This window comes from Penicillium longicatenatum (genome assembly GCF_028827895.1).
Source record: "Penicillium longicatenatum strain IBT 33135 chromosome Unknown contig_6_segment0_segment0, whole genome shotgun sequence".
Classification (NCBI taxonomy): Eukaryota; Fungi; Ascomycota; class Eurotiomycetes; order Eurotiales; family Aspergillaceae; genus Penicillium; species Penicillium longicatenatum.
Window position 1 is genome coordinate 2042741 of NW_026643123.1, and position 23718 is coordinate 2066458.

The window sequence follows — 23718 nt, forward strand, 5'->3', positions numbered from 1 at the left end:
ATTGCTGCAACAGGACTGTTTTCCCCTGAATGTCGCAAGATTTTCTGGTGGCTATTTTGAGAGGCCCACGCCCTTGGGCAGCCTTCATGTCACACCTTTTTTCAAAATCTACATCAATTATTGACAACTGGATAATGGCCCGGCAGCCCTTTTTGTATTCATAGATATCTCATAAATGGAGACTAACGGGGAGGACAGCAATTGAGATTCCTTGTGCTCTGTTGGCCATTGAATATCCGACACAATCCGATGCGTCAATGAAACATTCTAAGTTCAATTCAGATTTCTTAGTATCTTCTATTCCTGTTAAATTCTTGGTTGATGGGAAAGTACAGTATTCAACCGCGAAATCTCAAACGGCCACATGGTTTTGATTTCCGAGTCTAGCAGGATCCTCCGCTCTATCCCACGTTTTTCTCACCCGAGGCGCTGGAATTCAGTCAATGATGCGCTCACTAATATTATGACCTATAATAAGAAAGTTGTCACGAAGAATAACCATTGTATGTGGGGATGTTTGGTCGATGACGGCATCGTTCCATTACTATCGTCCAACCTATATATTTAAGTTCGTCCCCACCTCTTCTCTTCGTCGATGGACAGCTGTATTCAAAAATAATTGATCAAATCAATGATTTAATTTTATCGAATTCATTGTGAACTTAACAGACATCATGGCTGACAGTGAGTACATGCAGACATTGCGCATATATGCCGTTAGACTGATAATCCACAGAGCAAACTGGCCCTATCCATGAACACGAGAGCTTCTTCGACAGGATCCTTCATCGCCACAAGAACGAGGACAAGCACGAACAAGAACATGAGCATGAAGCCAAGGATCCTTCTAATGGTCAAAAAGAGGGTGAAATGGACAAGATGAAGGACCGCATGAAGAAGGATAATGCCAAGTTCAAGGATTACATGCAGAAGGAAGGAGAGCTGGAAGCTCAGGGCGAAACATACGATCATCTGATGTAGATTATTTTAGGCCTCGGGATTTAAGGTGGAACGAATGCGTGGCGGGTTTGGACTGTTATTGTGACAGCCCTGGTTGCAGGACATATAATCTATTTAGGAAGGAAGCCCATGTTTCAAGCACAAGAAACGAGCCACTTTGACCTGTTCGATTGTTACACCAGGCGCAGCTTATATTGAAAATGCTCTACATGGGGAATTTCTTCACGTTTGACGTAGGGCATCATTAGCACTAGGGTCGCGTACCTATTTGTATACTGGGAGAAAAAGACAGGCTTATTGAGAACCTTGGGATAGGCCGATAAGAATCCATAGAAAGACATTCCTAATTTTGCAGCTCCCGAGTAAAAGCTTCCTCATTGGGATACTATTTGGCTGTTTTGCAGAGTACCTGACTAGCCATAATGAATGTTCACTCTAAACGTGAGGTTCCCCATGTTACCGGAGAAGATAGCCCTGGGATGTATATTCCCGGTCTTGGCAGTACAGACATGCGTTCGAAGACTAGCAGGCACGGGAACTCAGATTTTTCTTCATTGGATCGTACATATGGTGATGCCTACCAAAGTACCTAACAATTGATTCCAATGCCCCCTCACAAATACAAATTAACTACGCAGGGCCGACTTGAGTAGAATATGAAAAAGACATAGTAAGTAGAATTTGCGCGGATCAATCAGACCCGAATCGTCGCAGCCCCGCCACCCCACCCTAAAAATTAATCATGATAAGATCTCAAAGATTGTCCCTCCAACATTTTCACCCACAGATTTTTAAAATATCTATTGAAGCACCACCATTCACAATGGCACCTTCTGCAACGGACATCGAGAACATCGACGAGACTGTTTTAACCCTCCGCAAGGTCCTCGTCTCCGAATCCGAACCCCTCGCTCGGCGCTTCCGTGCGCTTTTCTCTCTTAAGCACCTGGCCTGCCTGCAGCCTGCTACCGAAAAGACCCTCCCCGCTATCCAAGCGATTGCCGCCGCTTTCGCGTCTCGCTCTGCCCTCCTTAAACACGAGCTTGCATACTGCTTGGGCCAAACTCAGAACCGCGACTCTGTCTCGTACCTGCAGCACGTTGTGAAGGATGTTGAGGAAGATGCGATGTGTCGCCACGAGGCCGCTGAGGCCCTTGGTGCCTTGGGATACCCCGAAAGCTTGGACCTTCTGAAGAAGCTGCGAGACGATGAGAATGAATTGGAAATCATCCGCGAGACCTGTGATATCGCAGTCGACCGCATTCTGTGGGAGAACTCCGAGGAGAAGAAGGCGGAGAAACTCAAGGCCAGGTATGATTGCCATGGCTCAGATTACGGTCTATTCGGGATAATCTTTCAAGGTTTGCTAATTTTGTCCATTTTGCAGTGACTTCACCTCTATCGACCCTGCTCCCCCCATGCCTCTGCAAACCAACGAGCCCTCGATCCCCGACTTGGAGAAGACATTGCTGGATACAAAGCTTCCTCTCTTCCAAAGATACCGGGCTATGTTTGGCCTTCGTGACCTTGCTTCTCCCCCAGATCTCCCTACAGCAGTCGGCGCCGTGAACGCGCTGGCCAAGGGTCTCAAGGACCCCTCTGCTCTTTTCCGCCATGAAGTCGCCTTCGTTTTCGGACAGCTCTGCCACCCCGCCTCCATTCCTTGCCTTACAGAATGTCTCGGCGACCTGCAAGAGGTTGGTATGGTACGACACGAGGCTGCCGAGGCGCTTGGAAGCCTTGGTGACGAGGAGGGTGTGGAGGACACCCTGAAGAAGTTCCTGAATGACCCCGAGCAAGTGGTGCGGGATAGTGTGATTGTGGCGCTTGACATGGCAGAATTTGAGAAGAGTGGCCAGGTTGAATATGCGCTGGTGCCCGATGGAAATGCCACTGCAGTTCCTGCGGCATGAGGGAACTTGGGAAGGATGGAATAAAAAAAAGTCGTCACGTCGTTATTTTGATACTCTTATCGCGCTCTGTTATACAGCCAAAACATAGACTCTTTTCACGTTTGTACAGCCTCTCTTGTCCTTGCTTAGTTGTTCTCGGTCTCCCTGCAAAGGGTTAGTACCTAGTAGTGATCTTGCGATGGAGATAGAGTTGACATACTTGTGACCACACACACACCGATAGAACACGGTACTTCCCTCATCAGCACTACGCAGTTGAACGGTGGTGAAGAACATCTCTTTCCTTCCACACTTCGCACATTGTTTTTCAACAATGGCCTCGGTCTTTCGATCATCAGCAGAAAGCTCTTGAACGGCAGAGCGCTTAGCTCTTAGGGCTGAGGGGAATGCCGAAGGTTTGGATTCCGAGACGATGGTTTGCGGGATTGTGTCTATGAGCAAATTAGAGATACGAGTTTAGAGCAAAACTGTTTTCCGGAGAGCCCAATCGAACCACTTACCGTTGTTCCGAGTTCCGCAGACAGTGCAGTGCAGAATCGCATTGGCATCGCCGGTAGACTCGCGCAGCAGATTGCCACAATCCGTGCAGAAAATCAAGGATCCAATGACAGACATAATGGATGATATAGCGAGATTGGCTCAAGGGGCAGCTGTGAAAACCTTTCAACTTCAGTTTTGCAGAGCCTAGGTCTGATCAAGATGCCGTGCGGTATGGACTTTTTTTTCTAAATGCACGGACCACCGCGATACCCGCGCAGGCGGTCGCGGAAGGCAGTACAAGATGCTGGATGAAATGATGAACGAATGCATGATCATCGGGAGCTTCTCTCCGTCCTTTCTGTGTCCGAACAACACCCTTGGAAGCCTGCAAAGCATGCTGTAGATGTGCTTTCCACCTGCCATGACTCTGCCCCGAGCAGGCCTTTCCTCCCGTGACTAGCGCCTTTCTTTTTCGGGTTTCCGATAATCGTCCATCATGGAACAGAATGGGCCCGCCGTGCAGGTCATCATTAACGGCCATCCTCAGTCGCAGCAGGCCCATACACCGAATATGTCACTGTCGAACCGATCCCGACCGCTCTCGGTGGATGAGGCGCTGCAGTACTCTTCTATGTCTAGCGCGCCTGTTTTTGGTATTGGTCTGTCAACCTTAGAGCCCAACCCCCAGAACAATTGGCCCAGAGATTCAAGATCTAATTAAGCAATGCGACTTTTAGATTGCATTGTACGTCCTGATGTTGGCCGACCATCAACCACTACCTCGATCAACCATGTCCTTCAAGCGGGCCGCAATACACTGAGTGAGCTGGATGCGGAGATTCAGTCCGGACAGGATGAGTCCAGTCGCCTGGAAACATCTCGTGAATACCTTCAGCAATTGCTAGATGGGGACCAACTGACTGAATTGTAAGAGTGACCCTTCACCTTTCGCTCACCTTTTCTTTGACTAAGGGAAACTATCCAGCAAATTCAAGGTCCCGTCTGCCCTCAGTCGCCGTCAACCCTCGCAATCGGCTACCCCCGATGACCCTCCCTTTGGTCGCAATCAACTTGGTTCCTTTGCCAAAATGATGCTCGACTCTACAGATATAGCCTTTCGATGTGAGAGAAAGCTCAGCACGGGGATACTTTCTGCACAGTTCGCTAATAAAATAGCAGACCCTGAAGTATCGTCTCCAACGACTGCCCCTACAATTACTCCCAAAGAGACGTCAAAGGTCAGACCAAAGGTCACAGAAAAAGTCAAGCCAGAGCAGAAGGAGGCCATGAAGAGCACCGCTGCCGCATGGAACCAGCAGGCATTCGTAGCGAACAAGTCAATTTCCACCTTAAACCAACTTACTCCACCTACACAACCTCCTCAACCGATTCAACGCTCATCCAGCCAATTGTCCGTGGTAATACCAGTCAAACCATCGCCTTCCAAATCCACATTTTCCAAGCAGGGTCAGGAAGTGAACCGGCCAAGGCCGCAGGTTGCTAGAGACCCTGAGGAATCAATGAGTGCGATTCGCCTCAGAGACCAAAAAGCGGAGGCCGATGATGCTCTGTTGAAGCTGCAGGATCTTCTCAATGAAACATTTGAAGCAGAAGACGAGATCGAACCTGAACAAGCAATCGTTCCATCTGCCGACAGACCCAATCCGATTTTCGTGAACGCAAGATCATTAGATGTACATGGTGCACTATTGTCCAATGACGCCCATAACCGCCTGCAAAAGGCCATCCGAAAAGTGGTTGGATTTGATCGATTGCAAGACATTCCATCGGATTACCTCACTCGGATACAAAAGCTTTGTGAAAAACCCATCATTGCTTCTCAAGCGCCAGACTTGAGACTCAACGACTCAACCAATGAAGCAGAGGTACATCAGTGGATGGCAAAGATTGAGGATATTCTAAATGCTTTGCTTGCGATTGGAACTCTCTTGCAGACAATGTCGGGGCGTCGGACGGAGCGGGATCTCTGCCCAGAAGATCTTATTGAGGCTATCCCGACTGTTCTGAACCAAGTCTTTGATCATTGCATTATTCCTGCTGTGGAGTCTCGCCCTGGCGGCAAAGACAGTGAATTGTTCTCAATTTTCTCGAGCCAGAAGCGTATCATTGCAAGCTTGATACACCAAGGCAAGAAGGCTCTGACTCTTTTCGCGGATTTCTTATCACGCATCGATGTCTCTGAAGGGACAATCACTGCGGCTGAGTTCTTTGCGACCAAGCTAATTTTTGTTGAGAATGCGCACAACGACAAGGACTCTGCGGTTGGGTTCCAAAAATACGAGCCAGCCAGACGTGCCGTAATGGACGTGCTTGCAAAAATCTTCTCCAAATACCCGGACCAGCGACCCTTCATTCTGGATGAAATATTGATCTCATTGGAGAAGCTTCCTTCCACACGTCAGAGTGCCAGACAATTCAAACTTGCAGACGGCAAGAATATCCAGCTTCTCACTGCACTGGTGCTCCAGCTCGTTCAGACAACTGCCCTAGAAACTCCTTCACGATCCAAAGCCAAACGTCGATTTCAAGGCGGCGACGATGATGAATTGATGGGTGATGGCGACGATATACAAAAACTGAAACATAACGACGATCAGGATGAGGACGAATTGGACGAATCTTTGGAACGTCTAGCGACCAAGGTCAACCGACTATATGACAATGCAGTGCGCAGTGCGCAGTACATTGTAAAGTTCATAGTCCAGCGAGCAATGACCTCCACCAAGAGCGGCGACCAGCCATTCCGAAACATTCTCGATTTGTTCACTGAAGACTTGATTAACGTCCTTGGATCTACCGATTGGCCCGCTGCTGAGCTGCTCCTTCGAATCATGGCATCGCACATGGTTGGTATTGCAGATCTTGACAAGAGTCCAGCAACAGCAAAGAGCATGGCCCTTGAGCTTCTGGGGTGGATGGGGTCCGCAATCTCCGATTTGATTGCCACTGCACAACACATGCTCCCTGCCTTGGAGGACTCTGAAGATAGCGATCTTACCGACTTCCTCAAGCAGCAATTCGAGGAGTCCTCTTCCCGAGCGTTGCATCCACAGGATTTAATCACATCTCGAGGCCCATACAGGATGGCCTTGGAATATCTGTCGCAAGACCGAAACTCCGACAATTGGCAATTGACCAGCGCACGAGGTTACTATCTTGCTCAATGGGCAAAGACAGTCTGCACACTCTATTATAACCCTGAAGACAAAGAGGAGTTGGCGCACGAAGACTTGACGGATGAACTAGTGATTCTTCTCTCAAGATCGTTCTCTGACCCACGGTGGCTGGAGACTCACAGGCAATTTGACACCATTTCCAATGCCCACGGGCGCTTCGCTTACATTCTAACCGTTCTAAACTCGAGTTTCGGCAAGGCTTTTGACACCATTCTCAAAGTTTTGTTGAACTCCATTGCTAGTGAGCAGGCCAAAGTCCGCAGTCGGAGTCTGAAGAGTGTCATCTACATGCTCGAGAAAGACCCCAACCTTCTCGACAGAGATGCTTCGGTTATGCGAGTGATTCTGCGTTGCACTACTGATGCTTCACCTATGGTTCGAGATTCTGCGTTATCTCTTATTGCCAAATGCATTGGGCTCAAATCAAAGCTCGAAGAAGAAGGCTGTCGCTGTATTCTTGCGTGCGCAACTGATCAGACAGCTGGTGTTCGTAAACGGTGCATTGGGCTGCTGAAAGAACTTTACCACAAAACCTCTCGACAGGATCTGAAATTAGCCATTCTTGATAGCTTTCTTCAACGTACTGGTGACTTGGAGGAAAGCGTGGCAACCTTAGCTCGGCAGACATTCGAGGAAATCTGGCTGGTTCCATTCCACGAGTTTATTAACTCGACATCTGATGCCCCGAAACTCAAGATGGCACTCGGAGAGCAAGTTGGGCTTGTTGTTAGTCTCGTCCAGCGTAGCGAGACTGCCCTTGATTCATTGAGCACTTGTCTCAAAGCCGTTCTTTCAGACAAATCCAAGTCGGCAGATATGAATTTCAAGGTGTGCAAAACCATGGTTTCCATCATGTTCCAACGCCTCGTTGAGGATGCAGATGCGCTTGGCAAAGACTCACAACAGGCGCTTTTGCAAACGATTACCGTGTTTGCCAAGTCTAACGCAAAGTTGTTCAGCTCAGATCAACTGGAAGCTTTGCACCCCTATATTGGCCACCTTGCAACCGCGGATGATCTTTTCATCTTCCGGTCAGTTGTGGTCATTTATCGCTGTGTCTTGCCTTACATGTCCACATCCCACAATACTCTCTTGAAAGAGGTGCAAAATGACCTCTTTAAGAGCGTGGCCAAGTTGGCTCGCTCAGAGCTAAACGAGGTCATGGCGTGTCTTTGGACTATCAATAGTGTTCTGCAGAACACTGACAGGCTCGTCAAGTTGACCGTGTCTGTGCTCAAGCCATTGCAGCAATACAAGAGCGTCGATGTGGGTTCGGCTGCCAATGCTGCTATCCTGGCTCGTGCGAAGAGCTATATTCGAATTGCTGGCTGCGTTGGACGCCATTGTGATTTAGAAAGATATGTCAATCATTTCAAGAACTCATTCCCTACGTGGAACGGTGGAGCCGTGGCTGGTTTGATGGTTGACTCTATTCTTCCCTTCACCTATCATAATCAACCCTTGGAGCTAAGAGTCATGGCTCTTGAGAGCCTTGGTTCCATTTGCCAATCTTGGCCAGCACAGTTCGGCCGTGAACCTACGCGCAAGACTTTTGCTCAGGTATTCAAGGAAGATAGCCCGAGCTTGCAGAATATTGTACTTCGGTCATTTGCAGACTTTTTCGCCATTCACGAAGGAAAGTCCGAAAAGTCGGTCATGCCGGCCTCAGATATTGGCTCTCAAGAGGACTCTACTCGACTTGGAGGATCGCTCAAGGCTAACGATAATGATGGTGCTGCTGCCCTGATCGCCCAGCATTTTCTCAAGAATATGCTGAAGATTGCACAGTCAAGACAGGACACTTATTCCCTCACTGCCATTGAACTCATTGCAAGCATCAACCGACAAGGCTTGGTACACCCTAAGGAATGCGCTGGTGTTCTTGTTTCTCTTGAGACGTCGACTATACCCACCATTGCTAAGATCGCATTCGACACCCACAAGATGCTCCATTCGCAGTATGAATCAATGTTCGAGCGAGAGTACATGCGCGCCGTGCAAGAGGCCTTTTACTACCAACGAGATGTTGTCGGTGATTCCACAGGTGCATATGCTCGGCCTTACGTCTCAAAGCTTGCTCCGCTTTTTGAAATCGTTAAGATCAGCAATAGCCGTTACCAGAAGAAGTTCCTCTCCAACCTTTGCGGCAAGGTCAACTTTGAATTAAAGAAACTGAACTCCAATGGAGATCCACCAGAACATCTCCTACTGACAAGATTCATCGCTCAAAATCTTGCTCACTTTGATTATGGCCAGTTAGCTGAACTGGTACCCACAATTCTGGTCCTAGAACGTATAGTCTCGTCGACCGGCACTGTTGTTGCCCATGCCATCGAAACAGACATTTTCCCCAGCCCTATTGGTCCTCCTATGATCGAGACGCCAGACGGCATGATGGGGATGGCCCCTCCCGTGTCAATGCTCTCCGCCATACCGCGGCCCGTCAATCCTTCTGCGTTGCGATCGCTTGCTACAGCTGCTGCGTCACTTTCCATGCTGTGGGAAGCACGGACTTTCTTACGCCGCCTCTATGGAGTTCATTCCCATGGTAAAGACGGAAAACCCGTGACCAAGGAGCTTAACAAGACCGCTTCAAAGGTGCACGGTGTGACTGGTGACAAGTTCTGGGAGGCCATTGCCAGAAACATGACCTCACTAGATAGCGAGGATGCCATGCTAAGAAAATGCCGAGAGTTCTCTACTTTACTCGCCATAGACGAGGAATTCAAGGTGGACCGAGATGATGACGCCGAAGGAGATCTCGATGCCATGGGGGAGTTTGACGACATGGACGGTGTCGCTTCTGGGCCTCGTCCTATGAAACGAAAAAGCTCTGTCTCAAGCACGAGCATCAGCAAGCGCCCAAAGAGCCGCATAGGCTCTGTTGGGAAGAAACGATCCAGTACTGATCCCGACGATTGGGACTAGTGGATCAACGAACAAAGAATCGGTACGAATCCCTCACTATTTAGACGACTATTTTTCATTTGCATATCAGGCGAGGGCGGCGTTGATTCTTAACTCGTGGCACCGTATGTTCACGGAGAACGGATGTTTTTTTTTTCTTTTCTTTTCATCCTTCGATCAAGACTAGGGAGGTTATGATACAGGCCATATTTCTGCATGCGAGCGCGGCGCTTACCTGGGGGCGGATGGTTTTCTCTTGACGCTTAGCTATTACCCCTGTTTCATGAGTAAATAATAGAAATCATATCTTACATATGTAGCCTTGACCATTTTCAGTCCTGTTTTGTGCCATAAATATACACCGAGTGAAGCCAATTTTGGTTGCGCGTGCCGAATGCCGGCTCCACGTGACCGTGGAATGACGTCGGAGCGCAAGCTAAACTGGGTAGCCGGATGACTTGTTACCAAACCTTTCTACTTCCATTAACTATCTTTGGGGGTTTTCTTTCGTTCTTGCATTTCTCAGTCTTTTTGCAGCTTAGTCTGTTTTGCCTGCTCCAGGAGCGGGCGATGAACAATTTGGCTTCTCTTGGCTACATTTGATCTGCACTGCTTGAGCTTTCCCCATCATGAGCGCGGCGTTGCTCCGGAGTCGTGCGGACGGTCCCGCGCTGCGGTCAATTGGGCTCTTATCGGCTCGATTGAACAGCACCAGGGGACTTTTAGCTCCCAGGCTCCCTCTCACACGTTCATTGAATACCGTGCCTCGCCGCCCGTTGCCACGACATGCTTTCGGTTCAGCCTTGCAAGCGTCAATCGCAATTCGATTCAAGTCCGATAACGTAGCTGGAAAAGCTGCGCCCTCCAAACAATCTCGCATTTTGAAAGTTATTGGCAAGACATTTTCATATTGCGGTATTGTTTTTGCTGGCGCGACAATATGGGTCATCGGGTTCTTTATCTACGATGCTAGTACATACCGTGAATGCCCCAGTGCGGTGGATATCCCTGTATCGGAGTTAGCGTTGAACCCCCGCCATGGAGGCCCGAAGAATTTGCCTATTGCGGACTTCCTCGTTGGAGATTATGACTCTGAGTCAATGCTCGAGCAGAAGGACAAGCCTCGCTTGGTGATTTTGGGCACTGGCTGGGGTAGCATTGCGTTGCTGAAGAACCTGAACCCTGGCGACTACCATGTCACAGTTGTTTCCCCCACGAACTACTTCCTGTTTACCCCCATGTTGCCCTCTGCTACGGTGGGCACTCTGGGTCTCCGCTCGCTCGTGGAACCGGTTCGCCGTATTGTTGATCGTGTTCACGGTCATTTCTTGAAGGCCGAGGCTACAGATGTCGATTTCTCAGAGAAGTTGGTAGAGGTCTCACAGGTCGACCAGGATGGAAATTCGAGGAGCTTCTATCTCCCATACGATAAGCTCGTCGTTGGTGTTGGTACGTTCGATTTCCTAGTGTTGTTCTCGAGCAGTATGCGATGTAGCTACCACAATTCTCTTGAGGCTTACAATTCTTCTTCACAGGCTGCATCACAAACCCCCATGGTGTCAAGGGTCTGGAGAATTGCAACTTTTTGAAAACGATTGACGATGCTCGCCGGATCAAGAACCAGGTCCTGGACAATATGGAATTAGCCTGTCTGCCCACCACTTCCGATGAAGAACGCAGGCGTCTTCTGTCCTTTGTGGTATGTGGTGGAGGCCCGACTGGAGTTGAGTTTGCTGCCGAATTATTTGATCTGCTCAATGAGGATCTGCTGCATTCATTCCCCAAAATTGTTCGGAATGAAATCTCTGTGCATATCATCCAGAGCCGCAGTCATATTCTGAACACTTACGATGAAGCACTCTCGAAATATGCCGAGGTAACTTCCATCAACACTGTAGATGAGGTGTATGAAAACAATACTGATAATATATAGGGTCGCTTCGATCGTGACGGTGTTGAGGTGCTGACTGGTGCCCGTGTCAAGGAGGTCAAGAATGACCGAGTCCTTTTCAGTCAGATGGAAGATGGCAAAGAGATTATAAAGGAAATCCCTACCGCATTTTGTTTGTGGTCTACCGGAGTCGGTAAGTTCCACCAGTATCACAACCTTTACCAAAGCACACTACTAACATATCTATTAAAGCTCGCGCAAAAATATGCGAAACTCTGTGTGCTAAACTTGACGGCCAAAATAACAAACACGCCATCGAGACTGATTCCCATCTCCGTGTAATTGGTACACCCTTGGGAGACGTCTACGCCATCGGCGATTGCTCTACTGTCCAAAACAACGTTGCCGAGAACATCATCCGCTTCCTCCGCACCATCGCCTGGGAGAAAGGTCTTGACCCAGAGAAGGTTCACCTAACCTTCCACGAGTGGCGTGATGTCGCGAACAGAGTGAAGAAGCGCTTCCCGCAAGCCTCAAGCCATCTCCGCCGTCTGGATAAACTTTTCGAGCAATACGACGAGGACCACTCAGGAACCCTCGACTATGGCGAGCTCTCCGAGCTTCTTCACCAAATCGACACGAAACTCACTTCCCTCCCTGCCACTGCCCAGCGCGCTAACCAGCAGGGTGCCTACCTGGGCCGCAAGTTGACAAAGATCGCCTCGGCCCTTCCCGGTCTGAAGGCTAACGAGATTGATTATGGTGACCTTGACGAGGCCGTCTACCGTGCTTTCAAGTACAAGCACCTGGGCAGTCTTGCGTACATCAGTAACGCTGCCATCTTCGACTTTGGTGGACTGAGCTTCAGTGGTGGTGTCGTTACTATGTATCTGTGGCGGAGTATTTACTTCGCTCAGAGTGTCAGTTTCCGTACCCGTTGTATGCTGGCCATGGACTGGGCTAAGCGTGCGCTCTTTGGAAGAGGTATTTTCCTGTCTCAAAAACACATCTTTGACCTTTTCGGATAACTGACCGTTTTTCTCTTTTTGCTTTAGATCTCATGAGCTTTTAAGAAGCTCTCGGAATTCTCATGACTCGAAATCTACATACATACCCTGACCTTGATCTGGATCAAGATCTGCCCTAATACTTTTAACATATCCAAATGTGACCATAGAGTATTCATGTTCTAGGTTTTTCGACAGCTTAGATAAGTGATTGAGCGTTCTGCTATTGTTTAAGGTCTTGCATTCCATTTCAAAGTCGGTGGGTGGTGGCTCCATGTTTAATGGGGATGTGTAGGAGTTGTATAATTTCATTTGCTCCCTTTTATGTTTCGATATTTTTCTTCGTCTTTGGTTTAGTCTTGCTCTTGAAATACCCTGAAGGAGTCCACTTGGCATTAAGTGTATGTGTCTGCGAGGCCCGAGCTGATTTGGATGACCTAAGGGGATCCATGGAGATAAATAACATACATTTCAAGCATGTATAGAGTTTGCTTACGGAATACTATTTCCTAGTCCAGAAGTGGAAAGTATTCAAAATAACATGCAGATGCATAGAGCTTGTATTGTATTGAATTGTTGAAACAAAGGCCTGTTCCCTAAACACCATTGAAACATGCCCATGTTGGTACACCGAGGCGCCATGCTAAAAAATAAATAAATAAAAAGAAACAGCCCGAGAATATTCTTAAAATGTGCAGCAGAATCATGAAACCATAGGAGTATCGCCGTTGTTGGCCATGATAGTATCAGTGGCACCATTCTGGGCAGCGTAGGGATCGTTACTGTTACTGTTGAGGCTACTGTTGTCATGGCTGTCGCTAACGAGGCCGATATCCAGCTTGTCAGGAATATCCTTCTTGGCGGCACGGGCCTTTGTCTCTGCGAACGCACGGAGTTTCACCAGTCTGCGTAGACGGGCCTCTTTTTCAGCACCTTGGTCATGGAGAATAGCCTCGTTAACGCGCGTGGCGATGTCTTTACGAAGGCTTGGGTCTAGAAGGGAGGCGAGAGAGGGTGACAGGTTGTCGCTGGGAAATATCAAGAGCGCGAGAGTGCGCTCGAGGTCCTCGAGAAAGTCGGGCCGGGTTGTCGCACGGGGTGCTAGCTGCGATGTTGCAAAATCCAAGGCCGGACTGATATCACCATTCGGAGTAGACGTGCAAGTTCGAATTAGTTCAACCAGCTGCAGACGCAGCAGAGCAAAGTGCAAAGGTGGCTCGCTATCAAGAATCTATTCAATCTTGTTAGCCATGGTCCAAAAATGGCATGTGTTTTTAAAGATAGATGAATGTGATGAATGCTGTTCATACTGAGGACTGAAGATGTTTAACTATCCGCAACTCCCCGAAGGGTGTTCTAGGAGTGGTGCATGAAACTGTTGATAATCATAACAGCAGGGGGAGGGGAGGGATGTGAATTTTGAATGCGGCAATATGGGACTGTTCTTACCTGAGGGTTAAGATCATTGATCTTCTCAATCGCCAACTGAATATTTCCAGAGTGAATGGCGGTTCGGATTTCCACCCGTTCCTGAATACATTCCAAATCTGGTCTGCGTTGGATATTGGCCTCGATTGCAAACTTCTTTGCAGCAGCGGGATATCCATTGGTGATGAGATAGTCCATGACCAGGTAATTGATGTCACTGAAGCTTGTCGTTAGCCACGGTCCACAACAAAGCGAAGTTGAGCAAAGGATAGTTGTAATAAGTGATTCAGATTACAAGTCAACACATTCTCCTCATGTATTTTCGGAGAGATTCCCAACTTGGTTTTCAAGATGCATCATATCACAGCGTAGGGCCAAAGGAATAAAATGGGGAACGCTGGAAAGGGGAAGGTGAACTCACGTTTTGGATGGCTTCACCTCGTCGACCTTCCGCTCGAACTGGTGCCAGGTCGGCGTGGTCGTCGAGGGAGTACGAGACATCTGTGCGGTGTTAAAAACTCGGCTACCAGGGCTGTCAAGACAGCAGAACGCATACGAGATTAGCAGATGACATGACGCAAGCTGTGCCACATAAGAGCTTCGAAGCTATCCGTCAAGTTCTGAGGGCGACCCGAGAGACGACGGCCATGGAGTAAAGGCAGAACGCTGGAAGGGGGTAAATGAGGAAGAGATTTTTCCAATGCCCATGTAGAGAGAAAAGGAAAAGAAACGGAAGAAGAAAGCAAAAAGCGGAAAGAAATAATGCTAGCCCCGCTTATGTAACCCACGAAGCGAAGGTCACGCGCTAAGCCCAATCGATCATTGAGTTGGAGATAAACCGAAAACGACATACACACTTCGGATCTTGATAAGTACATGGTGGAGGAGCTTAGAGATCATGGAGTCCACCTCACCTTTTCATTCGCTCACTCCCGAGGTGAAGTACTCTCCGCCATGGCAGGACCTGAGCATCATCGGCATCGCAGGTAGCTCTGGGTCCGGCAAGACCTCGGTGGCCGTTGAGATCGTCAAGTCGCTAAACCTTCCCTGGGTCGTCATTCTAGTCATGGTATGAACCCCCAACAGCTATCCTATAATAGGTTTTCAGTCTAATATACGGTCGGAATAGGACTCTTTCTACAAGACTTTGACTCCTGAGGAGCACCGCAAAGCCCATCAAAATGAATATGATTTTGATTGTCCAGACTCAATCGATTTTGATCTTTTGGTGGAAACTCTCAAGGATCTAAAGAAGGGGTAAATCATACAGTTGTGTGAATTTATATTTAATTTGCTTTGGTCTGACTGATCAAAATAATAGAAAGAAAAGCCACATCCCAGTCTACTCCTTCGCCGATCATCAGCGTCAGGCTCAGACCACCACTCTGTATTCGCCTCGAGTGTTGATTCTTGAGGGTATTTTGGCACTACATGACCCCAGAATTGTGGACCTTTTAGATGTCAAAGTAAGTTTGCTAGCTACTACTTGTCTATCATTCTTGCAGAGAGATATAGTTGCTAATATCAAATGCAGATCTTCGTTGAGGCTGACATGGACGTCTGCTTGGGCCGTCGGCGTGAGTCAATTCTGCTCGTATGACAGGGCCATTCTAAACCATCATTATATAGTACTTCGGGATGTTAAGGAAAGAGGTCGGGATATTGAAGGCATTGTCAAACAATGGTTTACCTTTGTCAAACCGTCCTACACTAGATTTGTTGCGCCTCAGCGGGGGATTTCCGGTAAGTACTCATTTAGTATTTGCTTGAAAACTTTGACGCGATACCTAACTTCGTTAGACATCATCATTCCCCGTGGAATAGAGAATCTAACGGCTATCGGTAAGGACCTCTGGAGCTGTGTTCAAGCTCTTGATCCTGATCGTCTACAGATATGGTTGTTAAACACATTCAACGCAAGCTTCAAGAGAAGTCTGAAGCGCACACTGAAGAACTCCACAGGCTCGGGCTCATCGCTGCCAAAGTAGAACTGCCGCACAATGTTCATGTATTACCTGCGACCCCCCAGATTTTGGGAATGAACACTATACTACAGAGTCCCGAGACCGAGGAGGTTGACTTCGTTTTCTACTTTGATCGACTTGCCTCGATTCTGATTGAGCGGTACATTCCTGACTCCTAGTAATGATTCGATTTACGTATGCTAACAGTCGGCGTACAGAGCCTTGGATATGACCCAATATGATCCAATGAATGTGGAAACCCCACAAGGGAATAAATACCAGGGTCTCAGCCCCCGAGGAGCTGTGTCAGCTGTTGCGATTTTACGTGGCGGTTCTTGCTTAGAAACCGCCCTGAAGCGAAGCATCCCCGATTGCATCACTGGTCGGGTTCTCATTCAGACTAACGAGTCTAGCCAGGAGCCTGAACTTCACTACTTGAAGCTCCCTCCACAGTTGGAGGAGCACAACAGCATCCTGCTGTTAGACCCACAGATGTCTAGTGGAGGAGCTGCACTCATGGCTGTGCGTGTCTTGATTGACCATGGTGTCCAAGAAGAAAAAATTGTTTTCGTGACATGCGCAGCCGGAGAGACTGGCTTGAAGCGCCTTGCTGCAGTATTTCCCAAGATCAATATCATTGTCGGTCGGATTGAGGAGGATGGCGAGCCCCGGTGGATGGAGAAGCGCTACTTTGGATGTTGATCGTTCGCATCTAGCTGGGTGATGACGTAAATAAACGCCCACTATACATATTGAGCTCACGAAACTTGACATCTGATTTATGAAACTACGAATGAACTTGTAATGGTCCCCTAATGTCCCCAGATGTTTTGGAGTTGGCGACTTTTAAACCTTATATACATAGACGCAAATACCCTTTTCGGGTAAAGTGCACGTGCTGTCTGACCGCCATTAAACTCCGGCAGAAAAAAAGAAAAATGTCCGCAGTCCGCTGACGATCAGATCACTTTCCAGCTACCAACATATTCCAAATCTCTTTCTATTTCCCCTGTTCCTAACTGGTCTCTCTGCATTTGAGCAGTTGGAGAGCACGATGGCAGGTCAAGACAAGAAAAAGTCCAAGAAGGCCGGCGGAGCCAAAGGCGAAGCCGGCAAAGTGATCAGTACGTTCACTATTATATGCGCAAAACGATATACACAGATGAGAAGGATAATGTCTAACGCGAGTCAATTTAACAGCCGATCCTCGATTTGCCAGCATTCAATCCGATCCTCGTTATCGTCTGCCCAGCAAGCGCCAGACTCATGTCAAACTTGATAAGCGATTCGCGCATATGCTTGATGACAAGGACTTCTCTCGCAATGCCGCGGTTGATCGCTATGGACGCAAATTGGCTCGGGATGACACCAAACAGCAATTGAAAAAATTCTACCGCTTGGACGATGATGACGAGGATGAAGAAGAAGACGATGGCAACGTCAGTGTCGACGACGACGACGAGGTTCAAAAAGAATTGAAGCGGGTCGATGCCCCTGGCTATGATCCTGCCCGTGATGGTGGCTTCTCTTCCTCGTCTTCTGAAGATGAGAGCTCTAGCGATGATGACGATGAAGACGAAGTGGAGGCCGAGAACGACGATGATGAACTCGAATTTCCCGATAAACAGCGTGTCGATGTACCTCTGGGAGAGGTCACAAATCGGATAGCCGTTGTTAACTTGGACTGGGATAACATTCGAGCGGAGGACCTGATGACTGTCTTCTCGAGTTTCTTGCCACCAGGGGGACGAGTGCTAAAGGTTGATGTTTACCCCAGTGAATTTGGAAAGGAGCGCATGGAGAAGGAAGAAGTGGAGGGCCCCCCGAAGGAGATTTTTGCGAAGAAACAAGAAGTCGCAAGCGAGGATGAAGAGGAGCTTGATTCCGATGAAGAGGAGGAAGAAATCAAGAAGTCTCTCCTGAAGAGCGACGAGGGCGAGGAGTTCAACACAACACAGCTGAGGCGTTATCAGCTGGAACGACTACGCTACTACTATGCTGTTCTCACATTCTCCTCCAAGGATAGTGCCAAGCATGTCTATGACCTCGTGGATGGTGCAGAGTACCTATCCAGCGCCAACTTCTTTGATCTACGTTTCGTTCCAGAGGGCACTGATTTCGATGACGACAAGCCCCGAGATTCATGCAGTCGAATCCCCGATGGATACCGACCGAACGATTTTGTGACAGATGCCCTGCAGCACAGTAAAGTCAAGTTGACATGGGATGCGGACGACAAATCCCGAAAGGAGGTACAAGCACGCGCATTTGGTGGTTCCCGAAAGGAAATCGAGGAAAATGACTTAAAAGCATACCTGGGAAGTGACAGCTCCGACAGCGAGGATGAGGAAGATGGCGGTGTGGAAGTAGTGGACAACACTTCGGGTGAAGGTGCAAGCGTCAAACTATCCAAGCGGGAAGCCGAGAGACAGCGCATGCGTGCTTTGCTGGGTCTGAGCGCGGAGCCTGCCCCCTCTTCCAAGTCGAAGGGTCCTGTCGGCGAGATGGAAGTCACATTTACATCTGGTCTGGCAGGCGGTAAAGGAAAGGACACCATTTTCGAAAACGAGCCGGAAATAGAGGAGAGCACAATTGATAAATATGTGCGGAAGGAGCGCGAGCGCAAGAAGCGCCGAAAGGAGAAGCTCAAGTCTGGAAACCAAGGTGAACCCTCTGACGAAACTAAGGGAGCTACCAGTGATCATGAGGAGCCTGCTGCCGAGGCACCACAAGAGGCGGAAGACCTCGGTTTCAATGATCCCTTCTTCGAAGATCCCGATGGTAAGGCCACTTCTGCTTCCATTCGCAAAGAGGAGAGGCGCAAGAAGCGTGAGGAGCGTGCTGCTGAAGAGGCTGCTTCTGCTGCTCAGCGGGCTGAGCTTGAACTCCTAATGGTGGACGATAAGAAGGCGGCCATCAAACACTTTGATATGACCGAGATCGAAAAGGCCGAGAAACAAGCTCGGAGGAAGGGCAAGGGCAAGGGCAAGGGCAAAGCCAAGCCAGCAGCCGTTGAAGATAATTTCAATGTTGATACCCAGGATCCCCGTTTTTCCCGTCTGTTTGAGAGTCATGAATTTGCTATTGATCCAACGAACCCCCGGTTCAAGGCTACTACTGGCATGAAGGCCCTACTCGATGAGGGCCGCAAGCGCAGGCACGCCCGTGATGATGGTGAACCCGAGGCAGTCTCCTCTACCAACGACCGCAAGAAGAAGCAGAAGAAAGATTCTAATTCGGATCTGAAACTCCTGGTGGAAAAGGTCAAACGGCAATCGAAGGCATGATAGTGTCAGTTATGTATTCAGATCAGAATCGATCACTTTAGGTGGATAACAAAATATTTCATGATATCATTTTTTTTCAACACGGGCTGGTTTCCAGGTTGGGGTGAGGTGATTTCAGATAGATGTCTGAACTACATATAGGTAGGTATGTAATCGCATACTTTATCCATGAATCCCGGGCACATATGTATACATATAGTAGAGCTGCCTCGGATTGATAATGCGGTGCCTCATGTATCCTTCGAGCTACCCAGGAAATTACGACATCCTCCCCCCCCCCCAATCTCTAAGCTTACCGTAGGACCGACGATCAGAACCTCTCACCGAGTCGAACAGCGCGTAACCTCGAACCAAAAATGCGTAATGCGGTGTCACCTTGAGGCTGAGATCATGTGGCATGCCCGTTGTCCGCTCCTTCACCGCCTCTTTCAACTTGCGGCCTCTCTCCACCCTTTCTAGAGCCCATCTCCCCACATACATTCTTTCTCTTCAAGAACTGCTCCTTGTCCCAATTCCTGGGGCTAATTGATCTTTGTCAGATTATACCCACCCAGCTCGCTTGTGGGGTGCTTAATCCACCAATTCCCAATTGCCTCTTCAATCGCCCCACTCTGTCCTGCAACCCATCCCACTTAACCTCTCCCCTCAATCACACGCTTTCTCACCCCTCTTACCATCTGTTGATGATGGTACCTGTCGAGTGGAATTAAGAAATGGGTAGATGCAGTCTAGTTATATCTAGCTGTCTGATACCCATAGTTACACAGCCTCTCTAGAACGGGCCGTCTTTGTTTCTCTGCATCTTCAACTACATTTATTCCGGGCTTTCCCGTGGTACAACTTCACCATGTTGGGTCGACTTTTAAGCACAGCTGCTTCAAGTCTAAACCCAGCGTCTTTTAACCCACGAAACAATGGCACACCTCTCGAATCGGTCACCGAGGAGGAACACACCTCCGGCCTTCTCTTCCCCGATGCCAGCCTGCTCCGCCGTTCCAACACCCATACGTACCCACTCCAGACCACGTTTCACTCCCCGAACGCTTCAACAGCTGGTGCCTACGATGACCGTGGAGGAATGGAATTGGATGCTATCAAAGATTTCCGAGTGGTTGTGGCCCAGAACGCTCTGGGGGACCGTGATGCGTGTATCTTGCTAGACACTCGTGCATCCGATCCGTCACCTACAGGCCTCGGGATTGACTCACAAGGTCTTGATCAGGCCGGCACCAAACATTCCCGCACGGTGTCCAGCTTATCTCGCGGCTCTCGTCGAAATTTCCTCACACAATCCTCCGTCGTTGAATCCAGCCCTCTCTCCTCGGCCGCAGATGCACGAAGGCCAATACCTGCGGGCTCTGGTGCTTTCTCACGAGCTCGAGGACGCAGCTCGACACTTGCACAGACCGGAACACAACATGACTATGGCACTTCGCGGCATTCATCAGACACCAATGATACTGGTCTTCTCAATTGCATTTTCGGTAGTAGCGCCTTTAGCTATCGTGGATCCTCCACAAAAATGCACATCATCTCTGCAGATGATGATCCACCAACAGGAGCGAGCATGTCGCCTGCAGCGCGTAGTCCACTTGCTCGGGCCTACACTACTGGAAGCTCAGCGGACTTTGGACCAGCCAAGGGACCGGACAAGCCACCCTCCAAAGTTACCGTTCTCGTGACCCGGATGTTTAGCGTCAACCTTCCAGAGGGAGCCGAGGCTTCTGCTGAGCGACAGGATTATGCCAGTGCTCTATATCAAGAGTCTCTGCCTGAGATGGGGTTTCCATTCCCAGATATCTCCAAACGGAAGAAGATAAAGGAGAAAAAAACGCCAATGTATGCTGTCGCGATTATCATCCAAATTCCTTTACTGGCACGAAATGCCGCACGACCTGTGTCGCGTTTCAGTACTCTCGGTCCTGATTCCCCTCGGCCAGGGATGTCTAGCTCATTGGATTCAGACTACCGTTGGCCTGGGTTTCTATTTGACGATAGTTTGTCATCCGCATCTCCTCCTGCAAGCTTGGATGAGCGTTTGGATCTTCTGGTCGACCATTGGGATGTCATTACTCGGACTTTATCTCACCTAGAGCGACTCGCGCGGAACGAAATCCTCTTTCTATTGAGGAAGGTCGACTCTTTGTCAGGGCCACACCCCAAGCCCGACAAACCACCCAATATGCAACGGACTAACCAAACGATTGTCCATTTGCCTGCCAACATCTTGTCTGTGAATTCCAAGCTAAAGGAGGAAGCAATTCGCAGTAGCCGTCGCATCGGCCTAGCCCTCCAGACTCCATACGTTGTGACCGGCCAAAGTCGCTGGGGCGTGTGGCGAGAAGAAGGTCGTTCCATTGTTCGAGGCCTTGGCGACAAAGAGAGTAATTTTTTCTTCCTAGTTCTGCTCACGGCGTTTTTGGGCAACCACACGGAGTGGCTCAATGCCCTCGGCCCAGAGTGGTACCGCCGCCGGCACAATCAGCAGCAAAAGGCTCAACAGGATCTCGATCCTGTTCTTACCCACCGAACTGTGGTTGTTTGTCCGGACAAAATGACAGCTCGTCGTCTCATCTTCTTGCTGTCGGCTTTCCTTCCCTCCAAGCAGCGGATAGAGCCACTGCCCTCCCCACTTCGACCTGGCACATCGGCATCCATGCGCGCCGTTTCCCAGAGTCCACCTACAGTACCAGTGCTTCGACAGGAATCCTTGAGAAGAGCAATCGAGCGCCGTGCTCGTGCGCAGCGGTTATGCCAAGGCGATATCAGTCATCACCGACGCTCAGTAAGCGTTTCATCTCAAGACACGGCTCAGCGGTCATCTGATGGGATCGAACAACCCTCTGCAACCGAGACCACGTCAGCCCGCAGGGGATCCGATGCTCGCTCAATCAAAACGCTCAGTGCTACCATTCAGGCAAAGGACCCACGGGCCAAACCTGCCAGCGGAGCAACAACCTCCATGATAACCCAGAAGAGCACGGTCCCTGTTCCACATTTCACATCACAACAAAGTCGCACTAGTCAAGGAGGATCTGACCGTGCCACAAACGCCAATGAAAGCTTGGCATCGGAGAATTTATTGAAGAACCTGCAAAGAAGTGACAGCTCGAACTTGGGTTTGAATGGCAGTGTTCCATCTGCCGAAGGTCGCTGGGGCGGTCTATTCTCTGGCCTATGGAGCTCACGGCAGGATTCGTCAAGTAAGGTCGGTGATATTTATTCCCCGGCTGATGCACGCAAGCGATCAGTCTCTACAATTGCTGGCCCACCCATGCGTGCTCAGCCTACATTGAGCCAAATGGTCAAAGAGGCTACAGAGGACATACCGGAGCATCGTCCCGATACTGCGCCTACTAGTGGGAACATTTCGATTCCAACTGCCACCACCCATAGTGCTGAGGACGATTCCCCGGGACCATCATCCCTTACGAGCCAAGCTCGTGAATCCCCCTTAAAGTTGTCCGTTCGGGCGGAAGAAGGGATTGTAGATGTTGATCTTCCACTTCCTGGATTCCTGTCACTTTCCTCTTCTGGTGATTCTACCATTGCCTCACCCAAGAAGACAAGGACATCCATCACCAGTTTCGATGCCATTGCATCCACACACAGTAGCGGCTCTGGATTCCACAATGCTGGAAAAGAAAACGATGGGCCTAGTACACACGTCGCTGGATGGTTGAAATTGTTCCATGAAGATTTCTCCCTGCAAGCAGTACGGCCTTATGCTACTCTGGAAGCAGACATCAAACGCGCGATGCAGGCTGAGCCTTCGCCATATATTCCATCAACTCCTGATGCAGAAGGGTCAGAGCGATGGGTGGATGTTGCAACAACCTTGATTGCGGACACTCGATCTTCTTCTGTCAAGCGTCTGCGATTGAGACGCAAAATTATCGTGGGTCACCACTATGGGCCAAACCATACTCCCCCTTCCCCAGCTGTTGGACACACTCGTAACTCCACAGCCTCCTCGACATCATTTTCTGGCTTCTTTTCTGGGTATGCCAAGTCCCCAGAAGTCACCGTTCTCGAAGGACACGACCCGCAATATGTGGAGGAGCGATTTATCGAAGAGCCTGTCATGGACCTTGATGGTATTCTCGTTGATGCTGTTGAGCGAGTTCTCGGCCAAAGCGGCTATTCGTCGCTTGCTCACTCCCGGGCGCCATCCCCAACACGTGCTCGCAGAGCCGAGGACAAAGGTCAAACGACTCCTCGTGGTGAAGATCCTCCGATCGAAGTTCCCCGTACCGAGTGTCGCAAGATGGTCCTTGGTGCACTTGAAGAGGTTGTCCGTGTTGTCACTGCCGAACACTGCCGCGAAGATGTAGACAATGAGTTGGGGCTAGCGGACCGAGAACGCAGACGAGCCATGGCAGGCGCCGATAACACTCTACGTGAAGGCATTCGGAAATGGCTCCTTGATGTCGAAGAAGCCTGGTAAATTGCTTGACGCTGGATTGTACACGTTCCGAGCTTTTGCAATTCCTAACATACGTTGCATTGTAACTTTTGCCCAACCATCAAGTCATTAGCACTAGGTTAACGCGTGGCTGATGGTGTTTTTGATTTTTCTTATTTGCATCCATTTGTCCCTTGTTCTGACATGATACCCATTATTTGTCGAGGCCTTGCACGCATTGTAAGGCCCATCATTTCCATCCAATATCACCAAAGAAAA

General features: G+C 49.2%; 9 protein-coding genes across 9 annotated transcripts; 7 read left to right on the top strand and 2 right to left on the bottom strand.

Moving 5' to 3' along the window:
- Positions 1-674: 674 nt before the first annotated feature.
- On the top strand, positions 675-981 carry N7484_008954 (uncharacterized protein; the record flags this gene model as incomplete). Its single annotated transcript, XM_057119341.1, has 2 exons — positions 675-684; positions 737-981. The coding sequence occupies 2 exons, from the start codon at positions 675-677 to the stop codon at positions 979-981; spliced, it is 255 nt and encodes an 84-aa protein (XP_056968896.1).
- An 802-nt stretch (positions 982-1783) lies between these two features.
- N7484_008955 (deoxyhypusine monooxygenase) lies at positions 1784-2873 on the top strand (the record flags this gene model as incomplete). The annotated part of the gene is made up of 2 exons (XM_057119342.1): positions 1784-2271; positions 2348-2873. The coding sequence occupies 2 exons, from the start codon at positions 1784-1786 to the stop codon at positions 2871-2873; spliced, it is 1014 nt and encodes a 337-aa protein (XP_056968897.1).
- Positions 2874-2998: 125 nt separating this feature from the next.
- N7484_008956 (DNA-directed RNA polymerase I core subunit RPA12) lies at positions 2999-3488 on the bottom strand (the record flags this gene model as incomplete). Its single annotated transcript, XM_057119343.1, has 3 exons — positions 2999-3017; positions 3073-3304; positions 3374-3488. 3 exons carry the CDS (start codon positions 3486-3488, stop codon positions 2999-3001), a joined length of 366 nt encoding a protein of 121 aa, XP_056968898.1.
- Positions 3489-3849: 361 nt separating this feature from the next.
- N7484_008957 (putative sister chromatid cohesion protein Mis4) lies at positions 3850-9478 on the top strand (the record flags this gene model as incomplete). The annotated part of the gene is made up of 4 exons (XM_057119344.1): positions 3850-4012; positions 4091-4280; positions 4339-4475; positions 4533-9478. The coding sequence occupies 4 exons, from the start codon at positions 3850-3852 to the stop codon at positions 9476-9478; spliced, it is 5436 nt and encodes a 1811-aa protein (XP_056968899.1).
- Positions 9479-10086: 608 nt separating this feature from the next.
- On the top strand, positions 10087-12420 carry N7484_008958 (putative NADH-ubiquinone oxidoreductase 64 kDa subunit; the record flags this gene model as incomplete). Its single annotated transcript, XM_057119345.1, has 5 exons — positions 10087-10906; positions 10993-11333; positions 11391-11541; positions 11601-12332; positions 12404-12420. The coding sequence occupies 5 exons, from the start codon at positions 10087-10089 to the stop codon at positions 12418-12420; spliced, it is 2061 nt and encodes a 686-aa protein (XP_056968900.1).
- Positions 12421-13058: 638 nt separating this feature from the next.
- Positions 13059-14357, bottom strand: N7484_008959 (glucose-induced degradation complex GID8; the record flags this gene model as incomplete). The annotated part of the gene is made up of 4 exons (XM_057119346.1): positions 13059-13586; positions 13805-14000; positions 14205-14284; positions 14340-14357. The coding sequence occupies 4 exons, from the start codon at positions 14355-14357 to the stop codon at positions 13059-13061; spliced, it is 822 nt and encodes a 273-aa protein (XP_056968901.1).
- Positions 14358-14681: 324 nt separating this feature from the next.
- Positions 14682-16449, top strand: N7484_008960 (uridine kinase family protein; the record flags this gene model as incomplete). The annotated part of the gene is made up of 8 exons (XM_057119347.1): positions 14682-14852; positions 14913-15040; positions 15105-15249; positions 15318-15360; positions 15413-15526; positions 15584-15625; positions 15676-15907; positions 15966-16449. The coding sequence occupies 8 exons, from the start codon at positions 14682-14684 to the stop codon at positions 16447-16449; spliced, it is 1359 nt and encodes a 452-aa protein (XP_056968902.1).
- Positions 16450-16801: 352 nt separating this feature from the next.
- N7484_008961 (pre-rRNA-processing protein ESF1) lies at positions 16802-19034 on the top strand (the record flags this gene model as incomplete). The annotated part of the gene is made up of 2 exons (XM_057119348.1): positions 16802-16871; positions 16948-19034. The coding sequence occupies 2 exons, from the start codon at positions 16802-16804 to the stop codon at positions 19032-19034; spliced, it is 2157 nt and encodes a 718-aa protein (XP_056968903.1).
- An 847-nt stretch (positions 19035-19881) lies between these two features.
- Positions 19882-23481, top strand: N7484_008962 (uncharacterized protein; the record flags this gene model as incomplete). The annotated part of the gene is made up of 1 exon (XM_057119349.1): positions 19882-23481. The coding sequence occupies one exon, from the start codon at positions 19882-19884 to the stop codon at positions 23479-23481; it is 3600 nt and encodes a 1199-aa protein (XP_056968904.1).
- Between the last annotated feature and the right edge of the window lie 237 nt (positions 23482-23718).